Source organism: Cyprinodon variegatus, unplaced genomic scaffold (assembly GCF_000732505.1).
Source record: "Cyprinodon variegatus isolate N-32 unplaced genomic scaffold, C_variegatus-1.0 Scaffold1142, whole genome shotgun sequence".
In the NCBI taxonomy this organism is placed as follows: Eukaryota; Metazoa; Chordata; class Actinopteri; order Cyprinodontiformes; family Cyprinodontidae; genus Cyprinodon; species Cyprinodon variegatus.
This window is the reverse complement of record NW_015151595.1, coordinates 146,552-158,859: the sequence shown is the minus strand read 5'-3', so window position 1 is coordinate 158,859 and position 12,308 is coordinate 146,552. Positions and strand designations below refer to the sequence as shown.

At 44.0% G+C, this 12,308-nt stretch overlaps 1 protein-coding gene across 1 annotated transcript in view; it reads left to right on the top strand.

Annotated features, from left to right (window-relative positions):
• The window catches only part of LOC107101724 (connector enhancer of kinase suppressor of ras 2-like), an 84,003-nt gene extending 74,146 nt beyond the window's left edge, over window positions 1-9,857 (top strand). The window contains exons 25-27 of the mRNA XM_015400740.1: window positions 1,801-2,539; window positions 5,552-5,814; window positions 5,898-9,857. Of these exons, the coding sequence (XP_015256226.1) occupies window positions 1,801-2,539; window positions 5,552-5,814; window positions 5,898-6,107 (1,212 nt within the window). The 3' untranslated portion in view covers window positions 6,108-9,857. The remainder of the gene's footprint in view (window positions 1-1,800; window positions 2,540-5,551; window positions 5,815-5,897) is intronic.
• Window positions 9,858-12,308: the final 2,451 nt, after the last annotated feature.

Genomic DNA, 12,308 nt, shown 5'->3' with positions numbered 1-12,308 from the left:
AGGGCATAGAGCTTGGAATCCAGAGGTTCTGTGGTTAGGGCATAGAGCTTGGAATCCAGAGGTTCTGTGGTTAGGGCATAGAGCTTGGAATCCAGTGGCAGTCTGTGGGAGTTCCACTCCCACAGACTGCCACTCTGGCAAGTCTGTGGGACTATTACCCCCACACTGCTCCCCAAGCGGAGAGGGGTTAAATGGAGAGAGAGAATTTTGTTGCTCTGTACTTGTGACAGTGGAATGACAATAAAAAAAAGCTTCCCCCCTCCAAACCTGCTATAGCCTTCAGATTAGCTGTAGCGCAGAGAGCTTCATGGGGTTCTATGGTTCAGCAGCCTCATCCAAGCCGAACATCACAAAGTGCAATGAGTTAAACATCATGAAATCTGATGGAGGAGTCTAGGTTTGCATTGTAGCGTAAAGTTTGGTGGAGGAGGGATTATGGTGTGGGGCAGTTTCTTTAGGAACTGGACTTGGCCCCTTAGTCCCAGCAAAAGGTTCTTCCAGCGAAGCTTTGCACCAGAGCACAGATCAACGTCTATAGAGACATGGAAAGCAGAGTCTGGTAGGGATAAACCTGACTGGCCTGCAAAGAGTCCTGATCTCAGCCACATAGAAAACCTTTGAGAGGAATCAGAGTGGAGACTGAGAGCCACGCCTTCTTGTCCAACATCAGTGTGTGACCTCACAACGAGCTCGTAGAAGCCTGATCCAAAGATCCTATAAACACCATTAGAAACCTCGTGGACAGCCCAGAAGAGTGGAAGCTGCTCTGGCTGCTAAAGGGGACTGATGTCATATTGAGCCCCTGTGATGTCACTGTAGCTCAGATGGAGGTCAAGGCAGGTGATCATTCTGGCTTAGAGAAAAGAGTTAATGACAGCCGCTTAAGCCTGGCTGGACCGGTACCAGGCCCATCTGACACCTGCTCATGTTCATCTATTTATAGAAATGGCCAAAACACAGTCACATGGTGTTTTATCCATACGCCTTTCAATTGGGGCTTTAAAATGTAAACATTTAAAATAGTGGTTCCACCTGAAAAAATATTCATCAATGTCTTCCTGTCATACAAATAAAAACAATAGTATTTCCAATTTATAGTGTGGGAACTGAACTGGCCCTCAGGGCTTAAGGGGTTAACAAATCGACAGAAATGATGATAAGATTAAAACAAACATATTTGTGTCTGTGGAAAAGAATCGGCATCTTCTGATATCCAGATTGAAGTATTGGTTTGGGATCCTGAAGATGCTGATCTGTGGAAGGATGGGTACCGTCTGTAAGGACGCAGGTTCAGTGGGACTCAGACTCCAGCAGATCACAGCGAGTGGATGGATCCCACGTGTCTGAACCAAGTTATACAAACTCAGATTTCACTAACAGCAAATATGAAATTCTGAAACTGACTGAAGTAAAACGAAAATGAACTGCTGGTTTATCACCACTATGAAAACCTTGCTGTTCATTTTTCCTGACTATCGTCTTCTCATTTATCCCACATGCTAAGTTTCCACTCAGCTTAATGGTGGGTTTTGTGACATATCGTTTCTTCTGGGTAACAAAAGGCATTGGCATCTATTCTTCTATGTAGCCTATAGTTTCACTGCTCCATGATTATCCAGACTAAACCATCCAGCAGCCATGTCAGTCCTTTTCTGTACTACACCTCTATCATCCATTCCTTTTTTTGCTCTCATATTTTGCTGTTTTTCTGCCTTTTCTTCTCCTGTCCTCTGCATCCTTGCGTACCTCTTCCTTCCTGCTTTGTTTGTCTCTGTGCTCACACCACCACCCCCCAACCAGTCCAACCTCCTGCACAGTTACGACCAGCTGCCTCGCTCACTGAGCTCCATCAGCCTCATGCGCTCAGCTGCATCTCCACTCCCAAAAAGTGCCTCCACCTCCCCGATTCCTCCACAGATGGTTTCTTCCACCTCCCCTCTCCCTCTGCAGGTCAATTCTTCCAGCCCTTTCCCGGAGTCCAAGCATGGTCGTCATTTCTCCAGCGAGTCCACTCACTCCCACTCCTCAGCTGAGGACCAGCGTGGAGATGGCCTGGGCATGGGCACGGGCAGCACCAGCACCCACTCGTCCAGCTGCCGCTCCTCCCACCGCGAGCGTCGCTCCTGGCAGGACCTCATCGAAACCCCCCTGACCAGCGCCGGGCTCCACTTTCTGCAGACGGCACCAGGGGAGAGCGATTACGGCATGATGGGGGGAATAGCAGGAGAGATGGGGTTCTATGGGGGACTGGGCAGGCAGGGAATGTCCCCAGACCGACGCAGACAAGCAACGCTACCTGTACGGAGACACCACGCAGCAGAGAGGGACAGGGAGCGCGACGGGCCCTTCCCTCTGGAGCGAGGGCCCTACACACACAGCCACACACACCGGCGCTCCCACAAACAGCGAAGTCAGAGTCTACCGAGGAACAGAGATCCAATCCTGGGGAAACTGTTGCACAGCGCAGCTCATATGGAGGAGAGGAGTGAGGATGAGGAGGCAGAAGGTTCAGCAGCAGACATGCTGGAGGCAGAGGATGGTAAGAAACCTTCTCCGCTGCTCACATTGACTCACTGATGTAGGGCCGCTGCAAAGGTTAAACATGATAAATACAGTTAAATCATTTCTGTTTACTGCAGAGCATTAGGGCCAGGCTTATGTTTGTTGTTTTAAATCAGAGAATAAAGGTTAGATGAAGGCGGTCATATGGAGGGACCCCTTCAGCCATGTACCCCTGGTAGGAAGCCTCACCCTGGCGAAGGATACTGAACCAAGTTTGGCCGCCCAGTGTGTCCAAGAGGTGTTGAATACATGGGACTGGATGGCGGTCTGCAGTCGATGTAAAGTCTTAATGTGACATCCTGCTTCCTACTGGAGGCAAATTACTGGAGCAGCAAAGGGGGACTTTGATTTTACTATCCAACTTTTGATGAGCAGGTCCTGAATGTTCTCTTTCACCTCTTTATATAAAGGTTTAGGAGTTGCTTCAGTGTCGCCTCTTCACTTGACTCCTCAAATAACTTTTGCTTCATTGCTCTGGTTTTGGGTGACTAATGTCCACTGGAGTGTGATAATGTGCAGAGTTTGGTTGCTTCTGGTCTTTACTTGACTTTAGTGTTGATTCAACAGTATGTATGGATACAGGTGCTGTTTCACACAAATGTCTGTTTCAACTATTGTGGCGATTGACTCGGTAGAACCCAAAACAGCTGAACTGGGTAGGGCCACACTTTGTTTGGAGTAGTTGGACACTGGTATTTTGACATATGGCCTGTCTGTCCTTTCGATCAGTAAAAGTCCTGCTTCAACACTAAGTTGGTCAAGGTGAGCGTTATTTAGCTCAAGCTCAAATAACACTTAACTCTGAAGAGTTAATGCTCGCTGGGACTGTAGACTTAGACACTTTAATACCCACCTTCACAGTAGCTGAGTCATCTACAGGGCACTTTTGGTACTGGATAAAGCTTACTAGTGCATTTACAGAAGGCTTGTCAATCCCCATAGCCCTACTAATAAACTCATTGAGTTTATAGTTCCCCATTGTCACTAATAACTCATGAATTGCGTTGAATGCTACCACTGGTCTCTAAATCTTAAGATGGCTCACCAGGATAAATCTGGATTGTTGTTGCCTTATAAGTTAACTACCACCTCTACCCACCCGTCATAGGGTACAGAATCATCTGTGACTGCTTTGACATTGGTCCTTATCCATTAGTTCACTTAAAGGCCTAATCTGCTTCTTGGGCAAGTACCCAACAGACTAACCCCTGCTCCGGTGTCTAGTACCAGTGTTACCAGGTAGCATCTCAGGAGGGACTGGCTACCTACCAGGGGAGCTACTAAATCCCGAGGTGTTTCTCGCTCAACACCCTCTCTGGAATTGGCCTCATCAGTCTCTCTATCAGAGTTGGGTTGGAGCCCTTTCTTTGAGGGGGACTGCTGGGGTCTGTCTGTCAGAGGTGGTCCCTCTGCCATGGCGTCTCCGGTTTGCCGACTGCTTAGACCTCTTTAAGAACCCTACAGCATGATGTCCTTCCTCGCCACATTTGGGGGCACATTCCTGGCAGCTCTTGTTTTCTGTATGGGGCTTCCTTCCTACATGGGGTTTTGGGCCTTTCTGACCAGTTGTTGGGTTGATCATTGTGATCATTGCTGTCAGACTCTCCATAGCTAGTGTCAGTACCTCTAATTGTGTAGTTAGCCTTTGGAGGGTGAGCTCTTTAAAAGGTTGGTTTTCTTTCACATTTTCTATTGTTTTTTCTTTTGACTCAGTGTTAGTTGTATGGGCATGACTAACTTTTGAAGTAGAACCACACCCCAGCCTGCGCTTCCTCTCATTTTCCTTTAGGTGGTCTTTATTACTTGGCGAAGAAGTGTTTCATCGCTAACACTGGGGTTTCCCAACAGAGTTCTTAAAACAAGCGCAAGCTGTCGTACTTCTCACTGTGGACATATTGAACAATTGAATCTGGTTGCTTCAGTGAAAACAGGATAATTTATTTCAGTCCAATCATTCTATATAAAAACTGTTGAGGTGTCTCACCTTCATGTTGTCTGGCACTCATTAGATCTTGGAAGAGTCCTGTGCTACGCTTTTCACTTAAAGGAGACTGCAGAAAACGTTTAAGCTCAGCGACAGAGACTTCGCCTTGATTGTCAACATATGTTGACTGTTGCCTGGCTTAATAGCACGCAATACTCCCCCCAGTCTCTTTGAGACCCTCGTCAACCTGCTTACAGTGACTATTATAGCTTATTTCTGATGTTGTATCACTTATCATCCACCCATGCACCCACAATTCTTTACACAACAGCAGTAGAAGGTCTTTCATATCTTCATCCTCTCACCAGTTCGATTTGAAATACAAAATATGGTAATTTGTTTTCAAAATAATCATCAGTTGCATCCCTATTTAACTCCATGTGTGGCTTTAGATGTGAAGTGGGCGTGGCTAACGTACAGACTTGTTTGTTAAGTCCTGTAGGGCACAGTTGGCACAAAGTTTGTTTTCTGTCCCATTCTTCTTTGTTAGTTGATCAAACTGCCAAAACTGACATCAGAAATCCCAGCAGATGAGTCTGAATGGAGCAGACTGGTACCAGCAGGAGACACGCTGCTCTGTCAGGCTGTTTACCGCAATAAGTACCGTAAAACCTGACGTTATCCAATGAAAAGTTTCATGATCAAATGAACGCCAACGTGAGCTGAGTGTGTCGCTCTTTATTCTCAGAGTGAACGTCGCTCTGGTTCACGTTCATTACTTCAGAACTGATCCGTTCAGTTCGTTGTTACTAAAAATAGGAATATATTCTGTAAAGCCGTTCATTGAACACATTCATGAACGACACTGATAACATCTTTCAAAAATAGACCGAATGAGGAGAATAAGTTAAGTTCTTGAGCTTGTAGTGATACACCTCAACGTCGGCGAATAGAAATGCATAGATGTGAAAACACAAATCTGAATCTCAAGTTTAATTTGCTGTCTTCATGTTGAATCCCATTATTTCCAGTCTGCATCTCACTTCCCCCTTCTGCCTGTTTCAGACCTGCGGGATTTCCGGATAGACAGCAGGGAGAGGAGGGTGTCTGAGGGGAGGGAAAGACGGGTTTCAGAAGGACGGGACTGTGATCCCCTGGATGGGCTAGAGCAGCTGTACCGGGCCCTGGAGCAAGCTAATGTGACCGCGCTGGGAGACCCCAAGCCCTGCAGTAAACAGGAGCTCAGACGCTGCTTCACCCAGAGAGTCAGGGACCCGCTGCTCAACGACCGGCTTCACCGGGTCCGAGCCCTCCGCAGCACATTGAAGGTACCGTTAATCAGTAACAACGGCTTGTAACTAAAGGCTGATTTGAAATATCTGAATGATGAACTGTTGTCTGGCTCCTCCAGGCCAAAGAGTCTGAGCTGGCAGTGATCTGCGCCCTCCTGGAGGACCCCAGCCTCTGCTCCCAGACCTTCAGAGAGTGGAAGCAGTGGCACAGCGAGCTCTATGCAGACATCTGCCAGCTCAGCCCCGGCACCAACGGCCAGGACGACCTCTCCCCGATGGGGGCACCTCTCATGACCCACACGCACTCCTTCATCGAGACACACGTGTGAGGCGATGGATGGCACCCTCTTTCAGACGCTGGCGCGGCGACGAACGCCCGGAGGGCTTTCCATCGACCATCACCACTCGGAGCACGTCCTCACACTCAAACACAGGAACAGACGTTGTAAGATGTGTAAATATCACAGAGGGGAAGAGTCTGAGAGGTGTGGGGTGAACTTTTGATAATCATGAGGACCCTCCCCAACACAGGGTGCCTACTGCATGCCTGAACAGAAAGCATTAATCTTCCTTTGTCTATGGAACTCACCTAAAGTCCACAAGCTTGTCAACTAAAACAGGAAAGAATAACGACTTTAAACCCATGTTTGTTTCTTTGCGTTGTGTTAATGTTGATGTTAGGGGGCAGGGGGGAGCCATGTAGCAGCAATACAGAGGAGAAACCTTTTCACCACAGCACTGTACTTTTCTACTGATGAACTTTGCACCCAGAGCCACCAGGTCTCCCCCTCCCTCTGCATCTTTCTTTTCTTCTCATTGCATATCTCAATGATTTACAGGGAAATCACTGTTATTTCAGGCTTGTCTGATGGGACATGTGAGGGCGGAAGCTTCAGTGTTCAGACTGTGAGAGGTAGCCATGATTCGCCGTTTCTCTGGGAACCCATGAAGCGAAGCATCAACCGTGCCGTCCGCAGGCACGCTCCTTTAAACTGTGAAGTGTTCAGTCGTCTTGCAGAAGAAGGCTCCTCTGTTTTAATGCAATCCTGTTTCTGACCCCCCACCCACCCCTCCCTCTATAATAGTGCTCAAAGACTTGTGTAAATGTGTATACTGCTGTAAATGTTTGAGTTCCACTACCACTGTGATTCGCTTCTAGAGGTAGCGGAGAGGAGACGGCGCGTTTCTATTAGTGTGGCTGCAGGAAAGTTTTTCTTTACTTTTTATCTTGTTTTTTTTCACTGAATGCAAGAGCAAAGGAGTTCTCTTTTCAAAGCAGTCACTCACTACAAAGAATGCACTTTCTATATCTCTGTATCCCATCGGCTGCATCACAGGGTCTGCGTCTCATCAGCATCCTCCTCATTGCTCTTCAGATATCAGGTAAATTCATCTGCCCTCTCATTTTATAACGATTTGTGTACAGTCTACAGATATATTTAAACATAGGAGAATATATAAATCTATTTACATTTTGTGTCATAGATGTAAAGTAAGATGTATTCTATGCCAAGGTTTTTGCCCCCCTCCCCCCGGCAGGGTGCTGTGCAGCAGTTTGACTCGTTGGACTCACTGCTATTCCTTCTCTTGGTGACGTGTTGCATGAGGAAAGATCCGGGACTAGTTAGACTGGACAGGGTAAAATACTGTGGATTCGTTTTTCTTTTTATTTATTAGTCTTGTAGCGCATGGTACATGCAAAAAAATATTCTTTTTATAGTATATATTTTCACATTTATTAAGTCTTTTATCATTGCTGACAGTTTACAGACACACACTGTACAACAGAGGGAGTTTTTTTCTTTTCTAGAAGGTTGTGAGTTTGGTCCATTTATAGTTTCTTCCAAAAGTATTCACACCCCTAAAACTAGAATTAAAATCTCTATTTTCATTGTTGATGCCTAATTTTAACTCAGACAATCGGCTCAGGTTGCTCATATTAAACAATGAAAAACAGAGCAATGGGCATCCTTAGAAGACTTTAGGAAGTCTTTAAAAATAAGATATTCAGATATACGCCTGAAAGAAACAGATCGCTAACGGTACGAGCGCGTAGGACGGCCTTACGGAATCATATCACCATGATTGACAGCTAGGAGGACCACTGATGGAGATGATCCACCTGGAAATAAAAGATCCTCCTCTATACCTTCAATATACCACAAGTTTCATTTTGTTTATGTTTTAGGTGATAAACCAAATCACAGCAAAATGAAATGTAATCAGAAAATGATGCGTCAATTTGGTTGATTTTGGTTCTTAAGCACTTTACCTTTTTACTGTGATTCCAAATGCAAGATTATTGCAACAATATCTCCACCAGATCTTGAGCGTAGAGATCAACTGATTCAGGTTTTTTCAGATTATTTTGACTCCAGTGTAACTGAATCCCGATTTGTGCTGCAGTTTTTAGAAAGCATTATTGTTTTATTCTTCCTTCATTTATGAGATAAAAATTAAAATGATTATAAATGTTTCAAAATCTGAAAGCAAATACCAGGAAAAAAAAACCTTCCAGAAATATTGTCTGGTTGCTCTATTTCTAACATGTTTTTGCCTCTTCTTTACTAAATAGATCAAACTCGGTGAGAAACATGGAGATCTTTTCATCTCTATTTCTGTCTCATCTGAAGAAAGAACAATCTTCCATCTCCTGCGTTGCTTGATGTAAAACGTTGAATGCATTTTTCACCAGTAGCTTGTTTTTATAACCCTTCTTTCTCAAACTGTAAGCTGTGCATGACTAATGTCCACCTGAGCTGTGGAACTGCTGCTGCTCCTCCAGAGTTACCAGAAGCATCTTTCTCCCCGGCCTGACGTTCAGCTGGATGGTTTTTATTAACCTCACCCTGCTTTAAATATCTGCAACATTTTCTTTAAAACTTTTCTTTCTGCTTACTTTAACTTTATGAATCTTGTTTTATTTGAAACTAAACTGATATTTTATTTAGGGTTCTTTTAGCAAATAAAGCAAAATATAACAGTGTTCCATTACTTTCAGATTTTTAATCTTTAGATATTTTTTGGGTGGAATTGTCCTTATATTTATGGAAAGTTTGAGTTAATCTGTTACATAAAATAAGAAAAAAATAAATTGAATAAAATGATTTTCCCCTACTGGGTCAAATATGCATACAGCAAACTGATTACTAGGGTGTCAATACTTTTGGAAGATGCTTTTTAAAGAATGAAATGTGAAAATCAGGGTTTCAGTCGGTAGAGAAGGACTTTGCTTCCCTAATATTTGCACCCAGGAAGTGGCTGATGCTGATTGGTCACAGAGAAACTAAAATGAATCATTTCATCTGCAACATCAGGCCAAGGACTCAACAGTGCCCCCCAGTGTCCAAAACTCTGAACAACGTGTAGCACCTGCTGCATCCAGCTCTGTATGTCCTGACTTCATTTTTTACTGTTGGTCTTGAGTAGATTTTCCATCACATCACACCGAAGTAAAACATCAAACCTATTTTTCCAATCGTTCATTTTTTAGAGTGCCACAAAGAAACTCAATGATGCAAGCACTTTCCCTGTGCCTCCCAAATCCTCTCTTTGACAGCAAAGGTCTCACCACACCAGTGTTCCCTCTCACATCTGCGGCAGACGAAGAGCTACGATGCAGCTCCATGCTCTCCATCATGTCGTAGAAGTGCAGGTCTTCTATCTCCAGCTGCTGCTCCTATGAGCGGCTGGCAGACTGTAGATGAAGAAGAGTGTTTGATTTAGACACTAGTTATTCCTAGCAGACCTGTGAGTGTGAGTGTGTGTGAGTGTAGACCTGCAGAAACAGGCTGAAAAGAGAGATTCCACTGTGTGTTCTTTCAGGGGTGTACACCTCATGGTACATTGCACAGGTGTGTAAGATGTAAGTTGCACTGCGACATTAAAAAAGGAACATATTGCTCTTTTTCAAGGATAATATTAGCTTACTGTTATTCTGTACATTAAACTGACTAAAGATGATATTAAAAAGAAAGAAAATGACATTTATTCTTCCTAAAGTAGCCTTTTTTGATTTCATATATATGAAAGTATATAAATATATATAAATATATATATATATTACAAAAAATACAGATTGTAAACCTAAGTTGTTAAACTTTGACTTCAATAAACTGAATCCTCTGCACTATGAGCTGCTCTTCCTTTCTGTCAATGAGTTTTATTTCTATCTTTCTCAGTGTTCAAATAAAAACATCAAAGTAATTCAGATATTTATGTGTATAGATTTATAATGCACAGAGAGATATTTAAGGTCTTATGTTGTTCATTTTGATATATATCAGTTATAAGACAGATGAGAAAACAGGATGACTCGTAGCCAAAGGTTGTCTGACATATAAACAGTGTTATGTTTACTTGTTGGGACTCATTTAGCCTGAATTAGTGCATCAGTGCAGCCCAGCCTGGAGGAGCTCAGCCATTGGCTGGAAGCAGCCTTCCATTTCACTGAACTGTTGTAATATTATAGATTCTCTATGATCAGGTGAGTTTGCAGGCCAACCTAATGCAGTTAAATCATCGTCGTTAAAGCAGAGAAAAGAAAGATTTACTGAACTCCAGGAAAGAAAAGTATATAACCAACTATAAACTCTTAAGCAACAAGAAAATTTATGAAATATAATGACTTTACGTAGAAAAACAAACTAACATCTCCAGAAGTTCTCAGATGACTCGTCGATCATAGACTGACTTTCTGAGCTGGAGGATCGATCGATCATCATGAACTTTGTGGACTGGTGTGAGAAGAACCACCTGGGTCTGAACAGCAGTAAGACCGAGGAGATGCTGATGGACTTCAGGAGAAGATCCCCACCTCACTCCCCCCATGAACATCCAGGGGAGGACATAGAACCTGTGGAGAGTTTCTAATCCCTGGGTGTTCAGGTCAATAATAAACTGGACTCCTAACAGCGACGCCCTGTAGAAGAAGGGCCAGAGCCGCCTCCCTCCACCTCCTGAGGAGGCTGAGGTCCTCTGCAGTGAGCGGCTCCTGCTTCAAACCTTCTCTGACTCTGTGGAGGCCTCAGCCCTCCTCTACGCTGTCGTCTGCTGGGCCCCTGGCAGCGCAGAGCGGGACAGAAAGAGACTGAACAAACTGGCCGTTTCTGTCCCAGGCTGCAGTCTGGACTCAGTGTCTGAGAGGAGGGAGCTGTCCAAGCTTCCATCCATCATGGACGCCTCCTTCCACCCTCTGCAGCAGACTGGAGAGGAGCTGAGCAGCTCCTTTAGTCAAAGACTTTCACAGCCTGTTAGGAGAAAGGAGCTACTGCAGGTCATTCATCCTGCTGCACCCAGACTCTACAATGAGACGCTACAACCACAATAACTGCTGCTATGGAGAATAATTACTATTTAATACCCTAAACAATGACCGTTTCTCTATATCTGACACCCAGAACAATAACTAAATATATAAATACCCATGCAAACACCCTGAATAATAATCCTGGTATAAAAAAAAGAAGCTGTCCTATGTGGACGCCCTGTATGTATATATCCCATTATGCACCTTTTTCTTCCTTTGCCTCCTTCTTCTTCTTCTCCTTTGACCATTTGAGCTAATGAGTAAATTTCTCCACTGTGAGATCAATAAAGTCAATCAATCAATCAATCAATCAATCAATTAATCGATCAATCGATCCATACTGGGTATGTAGCACTGCTGGTAACTGAAATCAGAAACTTTGGCAGGAAGGCATCAGCTGCTAAATATCTCGTGGACGACGGCTTGGCTGATTTTCTGACTAAATGAGCAAAGTGGAGCAAAACAGTAAATGAAACGTCTTTACTAATAATGGAAACTTCCTACTGGGATTCAGAATAAAACAAACTTTATTGTCATCTTGTTCACATAGATGGTTTACAAAACCAGATTTCGATGGGTTCTCCTCATCCTCTGCAGGACGTCCAGGCGCTTCTGGGCCCTTTAGACCAGAGAGGAGGTGTTTCCAGTCCAGGTGAGGGTGTCTGGGATTCAAACTCTGGGAACTTTATTAACCCTTTGGAGGGCGCTCAGTGAAATCCTTGGAAAATTCCAATTTCCGGCTAAAAGTGTTCTTGGAATCCAGGACCAGACCTTAATACCTTTGTAACATAAAAGAATCTGGACTTTTTGATGGCAAAAGTGAATATCAATATAATAACCAGAAACGCCAACTTGCCAGAATAAATTAAGAAAAATAACAAAAGTGCTTCTAGAAGAAATTCATGACAAACACTCTGAGAGCGAAAGAAACACATTTTATTTGGTCCAAGGCCGAGGTCTGGTCGGATTCCAAGACTCCTCGTTATGTGGCCTTATAATGTGTCCTTCTTTTTGTCCGATTTGAAGGACGGGTCCGATGTATCCTCTGTATCCTTGGATATCCCAGGATGCATTGCGAGACCAAACAAGTCAGCTGCTCCGTCCTCAGAGGAAAAAGGCAAATGGTGAATATTGTAGGTTCAGTTTAATATAATCCAGTCTGTGAATAATTCTGTCTGAAATGAATGAAAATAGTTGTTTTAATGATTATTGAGTCAGATAT